At 37.0% G+C, this 19593-nt stretch overlaps 2 protein-coding genes and 1 long non-coding RNA gene across 5 annotated transcripts; all 3 read right to left on the bottom strand.

Moving 5' to 3' along the window:
* Positions 1–543: 543 nt before the first annotated feature.
* Positions 544–8316, bottom strand: LOC113666709 (COP9 signalosome complex subunit 1-like). 3 transcript variants are annotated; one of them, XM_089185392.1, is made up of 10 exons: positions 7845–8316; positions 5640–5729; positions 4672–4747; positions 4296–4357; positions 3702–3752; positions 3332–3416; positions 2584–2659; positions 1864–1920; positions 1660–1745; positions 544–1046 (listed from the first exon to the last, which is right to left on the bottom strand). In XM_089185392.1, exons 6-10 carry the CDS (start codon positions 3350–3352, stop codon positions 1038–1040), a joined length of 249 nt encoding a protein of 82 aa, XP_089041518.1. In that variant the 5' UTR covers positions 3353–3416; positions 3702–3752; positions 4296–4357; positions 4672–4747; positions 5640–5729; positions 7845–8316; the 3' UTR covers positions 544–1037. The 3 variants fall into 3 exon arrangements, with proteins under 3 accessions (XP_089041518.1, XP_089041519.1, XP_089041520.1); XM_089185393.1 differs by lacking the exon at positions 2584–2659 and having other exon boundaries at positions 1864–1918; XM_089185394.1 differs by lacking the exons at positions 2584–2659; positions 5640–5729 and having other exon boundaries at positions 1864–1918; positions 7845–7929.
* On the bottom strand, positions 709–18474 carry LOC149039339 (uncharacterized). The gene is made up of 2 exons (XR_016180575.1): positions 18340–18474; positions 709–816 (listed from the first exon to the last, which is right to left on the bottom strand). It is a non-coding gene; the product is annotated as an uncharacterized LOC149039339 (long non-coding RNA).
* LOC113666717 (NACHT, LRR and PYD domains-containing protein 3) lies at positions 8507–15823 on the bottom strand. Its single transcript, XM_089185265.1, has 3 exons — positions 15534–15823; positions 12673–13405; positions 8507–12446 (listed from the first exon to the last, which is right to left on the bottom strand). The coding sequence occupies exons 2-3, from the start codon at positions 13388–13390 to the stop codon at positions 9487–9489; spliced, it is 3678 nt and encodes a 1225-aa protein (XP_089041391.1). The 5' UTR covers positions 13391–13405; positions 15534–15823; the 3' UTR covers positions 8507–9486.
* Positions 18475–19593: the final 1119 nt, after the last annotated feature.

Genomic DNA, 19593 nt, shown 5'->3' with positions numbered 1-19593 from the left:
CATTACGGGTGCACATTTCTCCTACGTCACTTCTTTTTCAAAGGAGAATGGGTTTGAGGCAACAAGATCTCGCCTTCTTAAAGGCCTCATGAGAATGATGGAAATATTTCCCCATTCCACATTAGTGGCTCAAGTTAGTGACCCATATACCCCAGAGACCCCTCCCCCCCCGGTTTTATTGTTTCCATTGTCTCCCGCTTTTAAGTAGTTATTTCTGATTTTTTCTTTGGTATGATATTTTTTAATTCCATATGAAGTAATGCCATGTATAACAGTGATAGCCATAAGGGGTCATTGAAAATGGCCTAATTTAAGTCACACCCATAAACCAAAAACGAAAATGAATAAATCAGGTTCAAACAGGAGAAGTAACAGGGTTCGATACAACATCATGGTAAAGAAAGTCCCTTTTTCCCCTCGAGGTCATCTATTAAAAATATTTAAAAAGAGGTCGTGGCATGTAGACTTTCATGCGGTATAAACCTCCCTTTCTTTCTGCCAAACCCAGGTTAAAAGAAGCACCAAAAACGTAGAATTAGAAACTTTGAAGATGTTAGCAAGTGTTTATTACGAGACGCAAAGCTTAGCTCCCCTTACATTTACCCTCAATTATCTGATCAAATCGATAATGAAAATAACAATCTAATGAAAATACTTCTAAAGCTGGCACAGTGATATTCCTGGTCGCAAACCTACGACATTCTTTCCTTTTCCTTAGCCGCGCTCAAGAGTAACTTAAAAGAGCCAAACCTTACAAAAGGAACCTCAGATATAATGAGTCTGATTTCTAGGAGCTCGCGTCTATACCCTTTCTACCTGAAGAAGTTCGTGTGATGATTTTATCTCCCTCTGTTTCGGCCAACAAGAGAACTATTTTTATTTCATTGCCCTATAAAAAAAACCTTATAAATCATATCTACTTTAAGATGCCCCGCGCTTGATCCCTTCTGATGTTGTTTTTTGCTTCTGAAGTCTTCCATTATTTTTTCCTCCCAGTGTTTGATTTAATTTGACAGATATGAAACCTCCAGCGACGATCACTGTGGCTAAAAGAAACAAAAAAAGAAACATTCAGTCATAAAGGTCGCAATATGAATAAAAGGGAATAAAATATGCTTTATTAAAGAAATTAAGACATAATCTCTACCAACAGTTCGATTTCACGAAAGGCTTTGTTTCTTAGAAATGGAACATTATACTTCATAGTATTTTAAGTGTAATCAGGCATAACCTGAATAATAATCTGCAATGTAAAACCAGGGAAAGAAAAAAAAAAGAATGTTTACTTGTACTTAAGATTCTATTCACATACACCTACAGACTGTACACCATATTCAAGATTTCTGCCATGTCATACAAAATATTAAATCAAGGCTGATGTATAATGAGTGTACTGATGTGCCTTAAACTTTCATCTCATACTCTTGGATTTAACTTTTCACAAAAAGGACAAAGAAAACAACAACAACAACAACAACAAAATGGAATCACTGGATGTTAAATGTTATGCGGGAGATCAGAGTAGGCAAAAGAAAATAAGACATTGTGTACATTAGATAGTTATCTTGACACTTGACAATGGCAGGGGTTTAGGCAACAGACTATCACAAACATGTGTATTTGGGACTTAGCATTGTGTCAAATTATATGAAAACCAACCTCTGGACATTCAAAGTTGTCAAAAGAGGCTTGTAAGAAATTCCTGGCAGCTGATTCGTACTTCCTAGCAGCAAGCTCTGCAAGGCCTATCAAGAAAAATTATGATAATTATAAGTGGGGATCAGTTAAAATTGTCTTTAGTGATTATAAGTGCTTAAATAATAATTATTATTTGTAAACTTGCTTGACAAAAGATAGATATACCTGCAGCACACTTCAGTTTGGTTAGAGTCACCAGATTTGGTTTTCTATCTTTCTGCTACAAAATTAGAAAATAACAAAATTTTGATTTTTGAAAATCTGGTACCTTCATTGCTCTGTTGACTGGTTTGGATGCAGATGGCATGAAAATGAAAAGCAGACAATATACATATACATTATTATATACATTAGACTTACTATGAAAACTCTGAGTGGTGAAGAGCATGCAGTCAATATTCAATTATAGCATGTGAAGCTGACATGATAACCCAATATCTGGAGCAGATATTGAGTCACCATGTCAAGTTCAAAGTCTGCTTAGTTTCCAAGCACCACGTCTGTGTTTTGTTCTTAACTTTTGCAAACTTAGAGAGAAGTGTCTTCTTTTGCAGATTTTTTTTAAAAAAAAGGAAAATAAAATAACTACTGAATTTGGTTTTTGCATGATATAAAGAATTAAAAAGCCTTGTAGTTGAGTTATCAGCCTCAGCCTTTGGCTTGGTGGATTACTCAGACCTCAGTATTGATAACTCAGGATATCATGCTCAACCTCATCCAATAATTACTTGTTGTCATACATTTTTGATGCTGGTAACTCTCTCCTTTACCTGATCAGCAGCCTTCCATCTCTGGTATCAGTTTGTACAACATTTCATAATTTTTTTTTTCGGTAATGATAATACATTAAATTTTCATTTTAACTCTTTTTTTTATTTTTTATCTCAACTAATTCAGAAGTGTTCTCAGCCCTGCTTACGTAATTCAGCACATGTGACCAGTTACCCAAGTGAATACTGACCTAAAACCACTGAAGATATAGTGTCGAAAGAAATTAATAATGTGGGTGAAAAACAACCCACATTGTATACTTTGATTAATAAAAGTATTTCTTATAAATGCAGCTATTCAGCTTTCAATAAATATAAAGCATATAATATTGTGGTTGAAAGCTTTCCTTGGTTTTGACTTTTTCAGAAAAGTTTATATTAGTTTGATTTTCTTTTGACACATAATAACACATAAGATATACATAATCTGAAATAAGGGGGAAAAAACTCACACTGGATGACTACTTGGAAAAAATTTCCAAATCAAAGAAAAACGACAAACACTTGTACATGACAGTCAGTTAAATATCTTGTATTAATGAACAGTGCCCAGTTCCTTGTTCATAATAATCACACACAAAAATTTTCATAACTTTGATAGAGAAAAGATCTCTCCAAGGCCTTGTTAGGTACATGTACTTTCCAAGGATTGTAGTTCTTAATTAAATGATCATTCAATCACTGTATTTGTTGCTTTGATTTTCTCAGGGGAAAAAATCATTTTTTTGTAATTCAAATTCCATGTTTTTTGTTGTTGTATGCTTTAAGTGACTGGTATACTGCCATGATGTGCACAAAGTCTGATTACAAACAGGGTTGAAACTGACTAATATTGATAGCAAAAAATATGTGGCAGGGCCTACCTTGATGACATTAACGCACATGTTGACGACATGTTTTGCTGTTGTGCAGTTAAATTTCTGGCTCTTGAGGAACTTTAATGCATTGCTATATGATACAATAGAGAAGTTATCAGTTAAAAGATTAACAGGTATACACTGTTACTGAGAACAAAATCCTAAAATATTTTAAGAAAAGACATAACCTTTCTATGAACTATGTGTGATAGTTTCAATGTGTAGTGAATGTAAATGGAAGGAGTCAGTAGAATTACCAAAAATTACAAATTATTTTAATTTCTGAGTCAACATTTCTTAGAGCAAAATTAGAAAAAAATACAGGGCAAATTTTATAATAGCTGCTTGTGAATAATCATGCTAAAACAAAACTAACTTCAGGTCTCCACACTCAAAGTAATGATCCCCTAAATCATCATGTCCACATCTGCCAAATAAAAGACATTTCTTGTAAGTAACAAATACAAAACTACACACATGGTGTACAAACTGAAACAGTTATACTCATAATTTTCATTAAGTAATGAAGAGAAAGGACGACAAAGTTGTTTTGATAAAAAAATTACAGTCTAGATCTACATGTAAATAAAAGTTAGAGCAGGCCACTTAAGCCTGGTTAACACCCTTAATATTTAAATATAATGTAAAGGCATCAAGCATGTTCAACTTGATGCCTCTCAAAAGTCAACACCATATTTAAATTTTTCAAACAAAAAGAGATGGTTATTTTGTAACAAAATCAAGGAAGAGTCTCTTGATTGCAATTCACAGAATAAAGTAAAAGTTTTTTGCTGTACATGCATGCAATTCCATGAAAGGGATCAGAGGAATCTGAGAGTAATAAACACGGATTCATTAGTGTAAACAATGTACAAGTCATGTAACAAGTGCTTTAATTAACCATCCAATGATAATAATTTGGTTTAGGGATAAAATTGCAAAATCTAAGTCACCGTTAACTGACTTTTACCTGATGCTCTCTTTGATTGAGTTACTTTTATAATTTTTCAGGTTTGTATCAAGCTTCTCAAGCTGCAAAAACAAAACAAGATGGGCATTTAAAAGAGAAAATATTCTCACTTTTTAAAAATTTATTTCCTAATGACATTGGTATGGGATTGTACCTACATCTTTCATTTGAAGAGTATGCAAAATACTGACTGGATAGTCCTTTAGGTTTAACTTGTGCTTAAGGTGGATCTGAGTTGTTGTTGTTTTTTTCTTTTTCTCTTCCTTTGGAATAAACATTTAAGATCTTGCTCCACTGACTGAGAAATGTCACCTTTCAATAACAGCTGAGGGAAGCTGGCAGGTGACTGCTCATCAAAACAGCCAAGATAAATTACCTTAAGGGCGGCTTCTTAACTTGTAGTTTCAATCCAGGTGGCATCAACAGCCAGGCATTCCAATTCACTGCAGCAGCTGCAATATAAATTAAGATTGTATAAAGAAGCTGATACCAGGAAATCACTCACATCATATACCTACTTTTATGAATATAATTTAGTTCATTTACAAAGCAACAGAACCAACTTTATGGATGGGCCAAAACATATAGCCACACTTCAGATTTCTCACAGTAAGATTGAATATTGGCAGTGCTTGCAGCTTACAATCATATATATTTAATATACAAGTTTTTGTAGAGCTGTACTTTGAGGCATTGTTCCCCATGACATATCATTTATCTCTTTATTAGCTTGTACATAAAATGAAATCCTACACATAAGACCAAATGCAACAAAACCAAAGAATGATTTCATGATGTTATTTTTCTCACTGTCTTTTTGTTCCTTTTTCACCAGGGTACACTTTAATGGAAATGTTAAATACTACATTCTAATTGACTCCAAGCAGAAAAAAAGACAAAACTTCTTTAGGGTTACAATTATTACAATTATTTACCAACATGTTTCACATAACTGAGGGCTATTCTACAGATATCAGTATCAAATAAAAGTTAAACAGAAAAAATTCTGGTCTGTATTGTAAAAATCTAGACTGTTTAAGAGTGTCCAGCTAATCACATTTGAGGACTTACAGCTGTAAGATGCTGACCCACTGAGATGCTTTAAATAGAAAAAAATAGATTTACACCATTTGCACCGGTATCGCAGAGGTCATGGGTTCAAATCCCGTACGGGCCTGAAATTTTTTTTCAGGTCCTATTTACAACTACTCGTTTCAGTAGTGTTCTTAGCTGTGAGGATCTCCTAATTTCATCTTTCCACCGCAGTGCAAATATGTGAATTTTCATATATCTAAAATCTTAGATTTGTGTTGTTCTCAAAGACAGATGTAAAGGTTTTCCTACCAGAGTTGCAGATTCAAAGGTGAAATTGTCTTCTAAAGGAGGATGATCACCCTCTGGTGCTATGTCAACCTGCATGGGCTCTATAGGGTTCTGAATGAACAAAAAAAAAATACCATGTACACAACTTCACTACAAACTAAAACAAAAAGGTATTGTTTAACTCTTTCACTCTCAAGATCTCATTAGTAATTCTCATTTCTGTCTATCATACAATTCTTATGATGTAAGTTTGAAGAATTTGATATATGATCAACTAATAATCCCCTAATTAATGTTTTTATTTATGCTTATCACTTGTCCGCTTGGTAATGCATTGATATTGTAAGGAGAAATTCTACCTTGGTTCATCATGGGAGTTAAAAAAAATCTATCATCTCTCTTATTACATATTATAATAAAGTTCGGATATAATGCGCGCTGTCATTGGTTGAAAGAGCGTGCTCTATGAGAGTATAGAGCATAGAGCTGAGCTACAGCTGTCACGCCATCTGCCAATTGTACTATGTTCGAGCTTTTCCGGGACTTCTTTATAGCTTTTTTCCGATAATTGAAAGTGAAATTTCGGAACTAAAGCAAGCCGGCAAGTAGCAACAGAAGAATCAAACAAAGGTTTGTAAACATACCAGGCACCATAATTTACGTTATCAAAACATGAGCAGATACGAAAATCCTCAAAGGAAACACAAAATAAACATTCCGAGTTTTCAAGATTTTCACGCTCAGTTAGATTGCAAGCTTACGTACGGTAATAAAAATCAAACACGGCTAACACTTGTATAGTATATAAAGTTCAGTGTTCAAAAACAAAACAGAACAAAACAGAAATGATGGAAAATATTACCAAACTGACATAATTGTTAAAATTCATACTAATCATGACGGTGTCTGAGTGAATACGATCATGCTAAGTTCATCGCGGCTCGCTCATCATGGCAATCTCCGGTCATCACAGTAAAGCAAGCCTCAGAAACTATTCAATTGGCAATTCACATCAGCCACTGCAGCCGGGTTTCCCGGCGCTGTCATCACAAGCGATCTTCATGTTCCGGGAATTCGGCTGTCGTTCATTCAAAAAACACTCGCCTTGAACAGTTTGTTTTCTACCTTGAAAAAACTCGCGTGTTTTTATGAGCAATAATTCGGCTGAAGTTCACTGAACATTTCGCTTCAAGATTCTGTATTAGAGACTTAAAAACTTCAGGCAAAAGTGTAAAATTCGACTTGCCGAACTATTTTAGTTTGTAAACTATCGTAGAATGTGAACTTTGATGGTTTTTGAACTTTGATGGTTTGACACTTTTGACAACTTTAGTCTTGTACAGCCAATCAGATTATTTGAACCATTCTAACAGGGATTCTGATTGGCTTATTGTAGCGTGCTTTATGAGAGTATAGAGCATGCTGACGACATTGTTGTTCGCTTTAGAAATAAAGTTTGTTTTGAAAATTGAAAGTAATGCTTGGGTAATTTAACGGATTCTTTATTATAAAACAAATAGAGAAGCCTTGACTGTGCTCTGTTCTGTTATAAAGCACTTAGGAAGCGGCTAGAGCACTCAAGAAGTGGGAAGAAACACTCGACTATGTCTCCTGTTTCTCCCTACACTTCTTTCGTGCTCTAGCCGTTTCCTGCATGCTTTATAATAGAACAGAGCACAGTCAAGGCTTCTCTATTTGTTAATAAGTACATGACTCTACAATGAATGCATACAACATTACTGCTCCAACTGTACTTGATTATGCAGAATGCCTGTGACATTTGAACAGGGTGCTTTGATTCGCCTGACTCGTTAACGAGCTCAGTGGTTGGAGCAGTCCAACGCAAAGTCTTAGAGTCTGAGAATCGAATCCTCTCGTAACCCTCAGATTTTTCTTTTGCGCCATCGTTGTGCCAAATGTACAATATCTTTCTCGAAACACTGTGCACAAGTATGAGCATGGTACAAAACCACAGCTCTGTCCTCATGCGTGTACACGCTATCGTCGGACAATTAATAAGTCGATTAATTATCATCCAGAAACCGTTAAATAGCTGAGTTCTACAGCTGATTGCAGTTTCATTTCCTCTCTCGCAGTCGATGGGTTTACGATGCATGTCATCGAATGGAGTGCTATTTTGAACACTAAATGAACGATCAAATTGTGATCTTGTCGCTTTACAAATACGAATCACCTATCAATATAGCAAAAAAAACTTTTACTCACCTCATGGGGCCGACCAATTCTCGCTGGTAAAGGCACTGTCACGAACTAAGAGCTGTAGTAGACAGCCACTGTCCCAGTGCATAAAGTGCCAAAGCTACCAAAAAGTTGATGTATCCGTTATGTAGCACATCACCAAAATATAACCAAGCGGTAAACAAACAGAAGCTTTTCTGTCATGTAAAGATACATCTTGTGTCTTCTAATGTACTGACAGGTCAAATCTTATCCATTGAAAATTTGTTCATGTCAAAAGCTTTGGCAAAAATCAAACGTCTCCGGAGCAAACCCATCTTTATTTGTGATATTTGTTGTCCACGAGTGGGTAACGACAGAAGACGGTGTCTGTTGGACGAGTCTCTGTTCTTATTCTTTTTTTTTTCCTTTTTTTTTTTTTTATTATGATTGAGGGCGAAATTGGCGAGAGAGGTTCCCCAAAACAGATGGCTATCAGTGATTGGCCCATACAAGGATTGACAATTGATCTTTTGAGGAGAGAACTGTATGACAGCCGCGAAGGGGACTGGGACTTTTTTACTGAAAAAAAGAAAAAGATTTGTAATCTCGAGCCCAGGGTCATTTCGGCACCGCTGAAAATGAGCCGAAATGACCCTGGGCTCGAGATTGAAAAAAAAAAAACAATTCCAAGAAGATAACAAATCAAATACATATAAATGCTTTATTGACCAAGTGAAAGATCAATTTGGCAGGATATTGACGAATGGCGAATGGCGAATCTGCGATCCTCGAAAAAAACTTACACGCAAACTATTTTTTTTCGGGCCTAAACCCTTCAATGACTATACTTTACAGTGGTTTCCTCTGTTTCTTTGCGTTACATAATTAAGAAACGAAAGCTTTTACCACAGAAGGGTTCCTCTGAGAACACCTCAGCAAAATGTGCCTATGAAAAGCTCGTTAATGGTGAGTTAAATCTTTTTCATAGCGGTTATTTTACATAGTAATCGTTTACTAGATTTAACAAAGTGCAAAATTTCTTTTTATGGTTTATTTACAACGGCGTCTAATCACGATTTTGACATGATGAGAAAAACGCATGTTCCATGACATCGATAAAAGACATTTGGCCTTGATATTATATTTCTTTTAGACCCTGTCATCGAGCAGGTAAAGAATTTCTTGGAACATGGGCACTAATCTGCTTTCCATAAAATACTTCGAACCAGCCGTGCACATGTAAACGGAAGTTCAGCGACTGAATAATGGTAAATACAAATTCTAATCTTAACAATTGGATCCGTTTCCTCAAGCGCAAGCGATTTCGCAGAGAAAGCGTTCTAAAAAGCGTCATTATCATCGTTATTAATGTCATCAGTTTTTTGGCGATTGAATCGTCTCTTAGCTGCTAAAAAAGCCATCAGTCCAAAGATACAAAGATTCACTCGTTATGTCTTCTTTCATCAGTTCTGTCTACACAAAGTCTCTTTTGAGGAACGTTTCTGGAAGCTGCAATCATAGAAAATATCTTACATGTTAAATGTTGTGGAAGATACTTATATTAGTGCTAGATGAAATCACTCAAAAGTATATAAGGTATCTATTCTTAATATTTGTTAGCACTGTTTCGATAATTTTGCGGTTTTGTAAACAACTATTGCTGATCATTTGTCTTTCAGGTTTTTCTTTACAATTCAAGCACAAAAGGATTGGGTTGTTGCTTTAACAGCTTTTTGAGACACCTCTTACCACCACTGGTGATCTGAAAATTACCAGACAAGCTCAAATATTTGACTGGACATTGCGCCCTCTGTAATGTCTGACATAGAGTGACAACACCATCGGTGACTTTACATGCTGGTGACTGCAATGCCTGACATAGACTGGCAACACCAGCATCGGTGATCTGATTATGGCTCAGATCAAGTTCGGTGACTTTACATGCTGCTGTCTGCAATGCTTGACATAGACTGGCAACACCAGCATCGGTGACCTGATTATGGCTCAGATCAAGTTCGGTGACTTTACATGCTGCTGTCTGCAATGCTTGACATAGACTGGCAACACCAGCATCGGTAACCTGATTATGGCTCAGATCAAGTTCGGTGACTTTACATGCTGCTGTCTGCAATGCTTGACATAGACTGACAACACCAGCATCGGCGATCTGATTTCTACGCAGATCAAGTGTGGTGACTTGACATGCTGCTGTCTGCAATGCTTGACATAGACTGGCAACACCAGCATCGGTAACCTGATTATGGCTCAGATCAAGTTCGGTGACTTTACATGCTGCTGTCTGCAATGCTTGACATAGACTGGCAACACCAGCATCGGTAACCTGATTATGGCTCAGATCAAGTTCGGTGACTTTACATGCTGCTGTCTGCAATGCTAGACATAGACTGGCAACACCAGCATCGGCGATCTGATTTCTACGCAGATCAAGTGTGGTGACTTGACATGACGGTGTCTGTAATGCTTGACCGACCGTGACAACACCAGCATCGGTGATCTGATTATCACTCAGATCAAGACTGGTAACTTTACATGCTACCGTCTGCAATGCTTGACATAGACTGGCAACACCAGCATCGGTGATACGATTATCACTCAGATCAAGTTCAGTGACTTTGCATGTTGGTGTCTGTAATGCTTGACATAGACTGGCAACACTGGCATCAGTGATTTTACTTCCTTCCAGAGACAGTTCAATCACTTTGGTCAATGGCAACGATTCTGCAATCGTAGCAACACATTCGTCTGCCATTAAGCAGCAACGAAATTCAAGAGAAGTCACAGTGCAGAGCTCGTTCTTCAGAAATTTACATATTTGTCTTAATCCAGTTTGTGTAATATGACAATCAACGAGAAGCAATACATGCGGTGCTCCTCTTGATTGGTGCGAGGATGTTTGACTCCTCTCAACAGTTCCCTGTTCACACGGCACGACGCGCCTAAAAAGATTTGGTCGATTACCTAACGGCTTATGAGACCGTTGAAAGGTTAGTTGATTCATTTCATCCTTTTCTTTTGCATTCAATGTACTGATGACATCTAACAGAAAAGATACTGCGATGCAGTCCACTTCTACAAATGATATAATTTGATCAAAATGAAAAAGCTGCCTACAAAATTTCTTTACGAAATTTAGGGCAAATTCCTTGTCATGGTACTCAGCCAGACACTTCAATATTAGTGGCCCTACAGAAGGCATAGACTGAGACCTTTGAATGAGTCCTCTGAGCAATTTGCGCATAAAAGCTTGGTCGTTTTGCTTTAATAAAATGCCCGACATAAATTGGAATACCATTCCTGAGGCATTTTCAGAGTAAGATGGAATTTCTCTTTGCTTCACAAACCAACGAGCCGCCAAGTATTCCAGGAGAGTTAAGTGAGTGAAGCAAAAATATTTCGTCGTTTCAGAAAATGATTTTCTAAACGGTGGACCGCAATGGAGAAGACCACTTGCTTTGAGGCTTTCAACTTCTTCCGAAGAAAACCTTTTCATGTCGTCAACATCACTAAAGAGATACTTCTTTTTTCGGAGCAAATGAGCCGCAAACTTTGACAATTTATCCAGCGTTTTCTCTGGAGGGGCTCCTTTCGTTCTGCTATGCGCTCTGAGAAACATGTTGATCACTTCCGAATAGATGTCACCCATACTGACAGGAAGAGCATCAGTGTTCATCGATTCATTTAATATGTACTCAAAATATGAGCACATCAGAAAACAGAGAACTGGAATATGGGCAAAGCTAACAAGATTGTCATTCTTTGTGATGTGATCCATTACAGCATTTTTCATGACTTCGTTTTCTTTGAAATACTTTTCAATGTATTTCTTCACCTGCTCCTCGGAAAACCCTGTAATTTCAAGGTACCGATCAAAGGGTATTTTACCTTTCACTTGATCGTATTCATCGGGCCTTGACGTCATCATAACAACCGAATCTTTCAAGATTTTTCCTTTAATTAGCTTGGCACACAGTGCTGCTACTGGCATTTTCTCTTGGGCGCTATTCGGATATCGGTTATCCAAATCACTAGCGATTAAATTTTGTTTTGAATACTCTTCAAAGCCGTCTAGAATAATTAAAACATCTTCAGAATGACCAACAATGTACTCAAATAAAAAGTCGTCGATATTTGAGTGTTCATCTAACACTGAAGATAGGTTCAGGATCTCCCTCAAAGTAAAACGCTTATCTCCCAGCAAACTCAGTTGACTAAAAGTCAGTAAGTAAGCGAACTTAAGGTCAGGCACGTTTCGATTACTTTGTGGTTGAAATAATTTGTTGTCAGCCCAATCTCGAATTAAATTTTGGCAATAGACAGTTTTCCCAATCCCTGCCTTCCCAGTGATTAGTACAGATTTAGGATTCATTTCGTCGTTACGATCACGTTCAGAAAGGAAAATTTCTTGCGAGTGTTCCACTGGTTTTCCTTTTACTCGACCGTACTGCTCAAGTTGTACTCTTCTTTCCATATCTAGGTCTTCAACTGGCTTTCTTCCATGTTGTATCAGAAGGCTGGTGAATATGTCATCTGTTCTTACCTTATTAGATGAGACGGGAGAAGCTACATTGACGAACTCTGTTTGCTTTTTAATCGATTCTTTCAACGCGTTTGTGTATGCTGAAACAGCTGGAGAGGAATACAAGAGTTGCGTTAATTTTATAATCACAATAGCGTTTTTGAAACTGCTATGGTCTTATGTGTCAAGACCAAGCTCCAGTCAGTATTAGTTTCAAAGTGTGTCCATGATTTAACTTGCTTTAATTGATAAATTGAGGATTCAGAGGTTAACACCCTATGGCTGATGCAGTAAAACATGATGCCGTGCACAGATTGAACCGTTAACAAACAATACCTTTGTCTCCCGGTTTCTTTATAGGGCTAACGCTTGCATCCTTTAATTCATCCAGGCTTTTATCAAGGTGCTCAAAGTGCTCTGCCATTTCATCCAGTCTTTCTTTGATGCTGACTTCAGCCGCTACCCATTGTTTAAGAAGCTCTTTAGAGTGTTCTTCGAAATCAGGGTCTATGCATTCCTTTTTCAGACCATCAATATCACTTCGGTAACCAGCTCCTCCCAGTCTCACGAGTGCATCTTGGATGTCTTTCCAGTATTGATTGAATGTTGGGTCATCAACCGAGGCCTCGCTGGCATGACCATAAACTGTGTTTCTGTAGTACTTGATGCGTGCGATATCTGCCTCAAGGGTTGTGTCTGTTGCAGGAGGACGTGTATCCCAGCCGGTAACTGGACGAGCAAGACCGCATATATTCCTCAGCAAAACCATCAGTAGAGTGATATCGAAATTCTTTGATGAAACTGCAGATTTGATGGCTTTAGGATATAGTTGTCCCCATTGGGAAGGATTAAGAATTCCTTTCTTTCGAAGTGGTTGTAAGACTGCATGAACCGGAGGACTTAACAAAACTGTATGCAGGTCTCCTGTTGGACGCCTCTTCTCAAAAGTCTCTCTCAAGATACGTGCACTAACATCCACCAGAAGCCTGCATAGGCGGGCGTAATTTGTTGTCTCTTTTGTCGAATGAAACGAAGGTGCTGCGGCGGTGGCCATGAAGAAATACTGGATCTTTAATCAATTAATTGAAAAGAAGTAAAATTAGTCAATATTTAACGTTGACATAGTATGTATCCAATTACATAATTACAAACTGTTATCAGATCTGGACAGGAAGTGAATTTGGCATATGATTTTCACCAGGCAAGGTAATTTTCAAGTGTTCTGTGCTTGATAATTTGGCATTTTGCTTATTTATTTTATGAAATACCATCCACAACATAAAATCTTATATCAAGAAAATGAACTTGGACTCAACTCCGCTTCAAATTATTTGTGAGGAAGAATATTGAACGATCACCTCGCTATTATTATAATTACCGATACGTCTGAAGGCTTGTTTATTACAGATTTTACTAATGCTACTTTTCAATATTCCTTGAACACATCTAAACACAGGTTACTAGTTTAAGTTGCCCAGATTTGTTTTGTTTTGTTTTTTTTTTGGTGTGTGTGAAATTTTGCTTATGATAGTTTTTATACTCTTCGGTCTCGTGATTTGTCCGATTGCGTGGCATAACAAGGCAAGAACTAAAGTAAGCATGGATACCTTTTACAGGAGAGCCGAGGAAAGCGGGAGGCGAAAGCGCGCGAGGCGAAAGCGCGCGAGGCGAACGCGCGCGAGGCGAACGCTCACGAGAAGCGCGTTAGGTGAGTAGTTTGTAAAACCATACCGCTCCTTTCCTCGCATTCGCATTGCGTTTGCTAACACTCGCCTAAAAAGGTAGCCTCACTTAAAGATCATTTACTTCAAATGAAAGTAACTATGGACGTGAAAAAAAGGAAGAAAAAAGGAATTGTTACGCAGACTCCAGGCACACAATAAACGTTCTCAGATGACTTCATAATTATGTAGCTTGTAAAACCAATGGTCATTCCCAAGATAGACTAAGGCCAAATAACTCTCTTTTTCCATGTAATATCATAAAAACAATTGGTTTTCAACTTAAATTTCAAAAGCTTACTGTCTTGGCAGCGCGATGGCAACATGTTGAAAAAATCGATAAGGAAGTCAAACTGAGTTCCTCACTGTAGCTTCTCCCACCTCATCTAACTTGAAGGTAAGAACCGGTGACATCTCCATTTTTCTGGTACGACACGGAAGAAAGCCAGTTGAAGCCCTTGATATGGAAAGAGAGGAATGACTGCAGCAGTACGGTCGAGTAAGCGGAAAACCAGCCGAACTCTCTCAAGATATTTTCATTTTTAAAACCGATTGTAACCGTGACGTATTCAGCAAGATGGAAAAATTAGTATCCAAAAGAAGCAATCTCAAAAAATTTTGAAAGCAAACGGCTAAAGTCAATTTGTGTTAATGTCTCAATTGTGCTTTAAATGACCAGTGACGCATGAAATATCAAACAGTGCGAGCAAAAAAGTTTACGCGATATTTGCTAGATGGCAAACTGATCGTTAAGTTGTAAAGATCCACAGGGGTTAGGGGAACAATGGAACTAAAATATCTTCAGTTTGGATTGAGGGATTATGGAAACAATTAAAAAGAAAATGGGTGTAAGTGGAGCATTTAAAGTAACATTGCGTTCATGCTGTTTATTAATTAAGAACAGTAGTATACTTCGACATTTAAACCAGATATTTAAGGATTTTAAACCAGGCAAGTACTTCAAACATCAATGGAGCCAAACTACCCGGAATTGAAACGAACAAAACTGCCAACAAAGGGTTTTTAGTATGTCGATATTGTAATTGGATACGCTTTGATCTCTTGGTATTTTAGTTTCCTAGGCATCATACTCTGTATATTTGTTGTTTTGGTAGGCACATGATCAATCAAACCCATATAAATTTTTAGATAGGTTTTGTTCTCAAGAGGACCAAATTAAACGATTTTTCTCGTTTTATTTAGAGGAAGCTCGATAAAACTCAGTCTTAAACTATATCTTAACAGTATCAAGATCCTTAAGTGTCAGCGAGCCTCAACATTCGATGTAAACATTCACGTTTTAAGTTATGATACGGAAACCTTATTGCCATGGCTTCACCATTTTTTTCACGAAATAAAAGTCAAAGTATTACTAATGCCTAATTCAAGAATCGAACGCGATTTCAAATGACGAAAGGTCAGAAAGATATCGATCTCCCCTCAGAAATAAAACGTAACCAGAGATGAATATCTTACCTCTTGGGTTGTGGACCTGATCACCCCACCAACAAAGCGCTCATTAATCCATTGTCCTCAATAACCAAGTTTAGATCCGTGGACAAGTTGTAAATCGCTTTCAGCCAGTCTCAAGAGCGAATGGTTAGGAAGACAATCAACAAGAACTAGGATACAAGCTAGATCAGTTTTTTCAAGCTTCTCTATTCCACCCGAAACAAAGAAAATGAGGCACGCTGAATGCAAAACATGCAGTGTGTTCTTAAGAAGCATCCAGAGACTTTCAGTTTCGCAATCCTAACCTTTTGCCCTCCTCTTTCTATTCCTATCATTTATGCCAAATGACTCAGCAAATCACAGATAGCTTCCAATTATGAGGAAAGCGCTTTTAGAATAATCCACCAATCTCTGGTTCCATTGCACACCAAAACAATCTATCAGGTAGCTTTAAGGTTTTACGTGTCATTTTGATTTAAAATATCAATGAAACTTAAGTTGCGGAACTTGTCAGAATAAGTCTGATTAACTTACGACAAATTAACTTCATTCATATTTGAATAATTGGTTGTTTGTTTAGCCGAGCGTGATCTTAGGTCTATCAGTTTATTGATCTTGATTTTTAAAAGAGGTAATCATGAATGTCATCAAGTTATCGCACATCACGCAAGGCCGCTAAAGTGCGCAAGAAAAACATAACGAAGTGCTTTCGAGAAAAACATCATTAAGTTGTAATCTGAGATCCACAAAGGGTTAGGGGAAGAGTGGAACTTAGGCAACTGTAACTGGGAAATGGGGAACAAATGAGGGATTATGGGTATAACTAAAACGCAAATGGGTGTCGGCGGAGCATCTAAAATGGAATGGTTTTCAGAGTGTTTTTTAAGAACAGGAGTATTCTTCGATATTTTAAGGTGATCTGAAAAAAGCGAGGTTGGTTGCCACCGCTCGAACGGCTTTTAACGCTTTTAAACCAGGCAAGTACTTCAAATAACAATGGACCAAAACTAGCAAAACTACAGAATTGAAACGAACAAAACAGCCAACCGATTATGTAGGGAGACAATACTCTGACGAGCGGAATAAGCAATGCAGGTTAGATGAAACAATGGTGGAGTTTATTCTGGTTTTGCTTTATTCACCACGGAAGGAATTTTAATTAGGACTAAATTGTGAGAACTTCTTAACCTACTGTCTTTCATCTAAAATCAGATATTTAAGTTACCTTATTGTGTCGACGTTGTGACTGGATACGTTTAAATCTCTTGGTATTTTAGTTTCTAGGGGCACCATGCCCCGAATACTAGTTATTTTGGTAAGCACATAACTAATCAAACCCATTAAACCGTAAAGTTGATAAGTTCTTAAGAGGACCAATTCACGATGTTTCTCATTTCCTTCAAAACATGCTTGATAAAACCCAGTCTTTTACTTCAATAATAAAAGTATCACGATCCATAGTTGTCAGTGAGCCTCCACATTCGATGTAAACATTCATGTTTTAAGTTATGATACGGAAACCTTATTGCCATGGTTTTCCCATTTTTTTTTTCTTCACGAAATTAAAGTCAAAGTATTACTAATGCCTAATTTAAGAGTCGAATGTCATTGCAAATGACAAAAGATCAGAGAAAAATCGATCTCCCTTCGTAAATAAAACTTAACCAAGGATGAATATCTTACCTCTTAGGCTGTGGAGCTGATCACCCCCACCTACAAAGCGCTCTTTACTCCATTGTCCTCAATAACCAAGTTTTGATCCGTGCACAAGTTGTAAATCGCTTTCAGCCAGTCTCAAGAGCGAATAGTGAAGAACACCGTCAACAAGAACTAAGATCCAAGCTGGATCAAGTTTTTAATCCTCTCTAATCCGCCTGAGACAAATCAAATGACACATGCTGATATGCAAAACAAAACAGTGTGTTCTAAAGAAGCATCCAGAGACTTTCAGTTTCGCAATCCTAACCTTTTGCCCTCCTCTTTCTATTCCTATCATTTACGCCAAATGACTCAGCAGATCACAAAACGCAACACTCAATTTTGTTTTGATTTTGTTTGAAACAGCTCAGCTCCTTCTGGATATAAATCTTTAGAACGACTTCAAACGAGAGCCGTAAGAATTGTACTGAAAGATAGTAATCTTAGTCACCATCAACTGTTGTGCCAATTAAGTTGGAAGTCCCTTAAGGCGCGTTCAACCAACAATGCACAATTTAACTTCTGTTTATAAGTGTCTGCATAACATTGCTCTAGATCTTTTTAAAAGTTATTTTATCAAGTCTTCAGATGTTTGTTCCACTAGGCATAATGGATTGGATATATTAATTCCCTAAAGTCCGTAAAGAATCTGCCAAGAAAGGAACATTTTATAGTGGAGCCCAGGCTTTCAATGACTTGCCACCGCATCTAAAGGAAGTTGACTCTATAGTGATTTTTAAAACACAGCTTAATAACAATTTTTTAGAGTTCTGGTTAAACGTTTGGCTTTTTTTCTATTTACTTATTTTAGTTATATACTTCTTAGCTTTTATCCATCGAACGTAGAATTAGAAACTTTGAAGATGTTAGCAAGTGTTTATTACGAGACGCAAAGCTTAGCTCCCCTTACATTTACCCTCAATTATCAGATCAAATCGATAATGAAAATAACAATCTAATAAAAATACTTCTAAAGCCGGCACAATAATTTTCCTAGTCGCAAACCGACGACATTCTTTCCTTTTCCTTAGCCGTGCTCAAAAGTAACTTTAAAAAGCCAAACCTTATAAAGAAACCTCAGATATAATAAGTCTGATTTCTAAGAGCTCACGTCTATACCCTTAATTTCTACCTGAAGAAGTTCGTGTGATGATTTTATCTCCTTCTGTTTCGGCCGACAAGAGAACTAATTTTATTTAATTGCCTTATAAGCACCCCTATAAATCATATCTATTTTAAAATGCCCCGCGCTTCATCCCTTCTGATGTTTTTTCTTGTGCTTCTGAAATAGCAGGACCAAGGCTACAGCAGAAATGGTGAATACGATCCTCCTGACATTTTCGGAAAACACTAATCCACCAGAACATTGAATAGCCTAGTATTAAGATATAAGGCAAGTTAGCAACAGGTCCCTTTTCAGAGAGTTAAAGCATAACTTTATTCCAGGGGTAAACAAAGGGTAAAGGCAAATTCAACAGCTTTTGATGAGTTTAGAACAAGTTAAAGAACTTTACTCAACTTCAAGTTGCTATTTCTGTCATTCAAAGTAATAAAAATGATAAGGAAATTTTCAATTTAGTTGACCAATTTTTCAACCGGCAGCCATTTCCTGGCAGCCAAAGCTACATAGCATGAAAATCAATTTCGTTTCCTTTTTTTTTCTCTCTACATCCTCTTCACATTAATAAAACTACATCAGTGGTTTCTGAGTCTAAAATTTTACAATTCAACAAACTTCTATGGTCACATAATCTGACCTAACGGCCAAGTTCAACAGAGGAATGTACAGTACCTGCTTGATAAAACTTTTTTTTTACAACTCCTGTCTGTCAAATGAAGCCAATGCACAGTCCCCCATACACTGCTACATTATTGGTTGAGATAACCTGCAATGTAAAAACAGGGAAAGAAAAAAAAAAAGAAAGTCTGCTTGTACTTAAGATTCTATTCACATACACCTACAGTGTACAACATATTTAAGATTTCTGTATACTTTGGTTTAATAAAAATAATTCTTATAAATTCAGCTTATTCAGCTTTTGATAAATATAAAGTATATAATATTGTGGTTCAAAGCTTTCCTTCGTTTTGACTTTTTCAGAAAGTTTATATTAGTTTGATTTTCCTTTGACACAGATATACATCATCTGAAATTAGGGGGGGGGAACTCACATTGGATGACTACTTTGAAGTAGTGTAATGAAGGGATAGGAGGATAGAGTTATTTTAATAGAAAATTACAGCCTAGATCTAGATAAAAATTGGAGCAGGCCACTTAATGCAGAGAAAGGATTATTTTTATCTCTGAAACCTGGTGAACACCCTATTAAATATAATGTAAAGGCATCATGTTCAACTTAATGCCTCTCAAAGATCAACACCAAAT

Source organism: Pocillopora damicornis, chromosome 10, assembly GCF_964200805.1.
Source record: "Pocillopora damicornis chromosome 10, jaPocDami1.2, whole genome shotgun sequence".
Taxonomy (NCBI): Eukaryota; Metazoa; Cnidaria; class Anthozoa; order Scleractinia; family Pocilloporidae; genus Pocillopora; species Pocillopora damicornis.
This window is presented reverse-complemented; position numbering and strand designations above follow the sequence as displayed.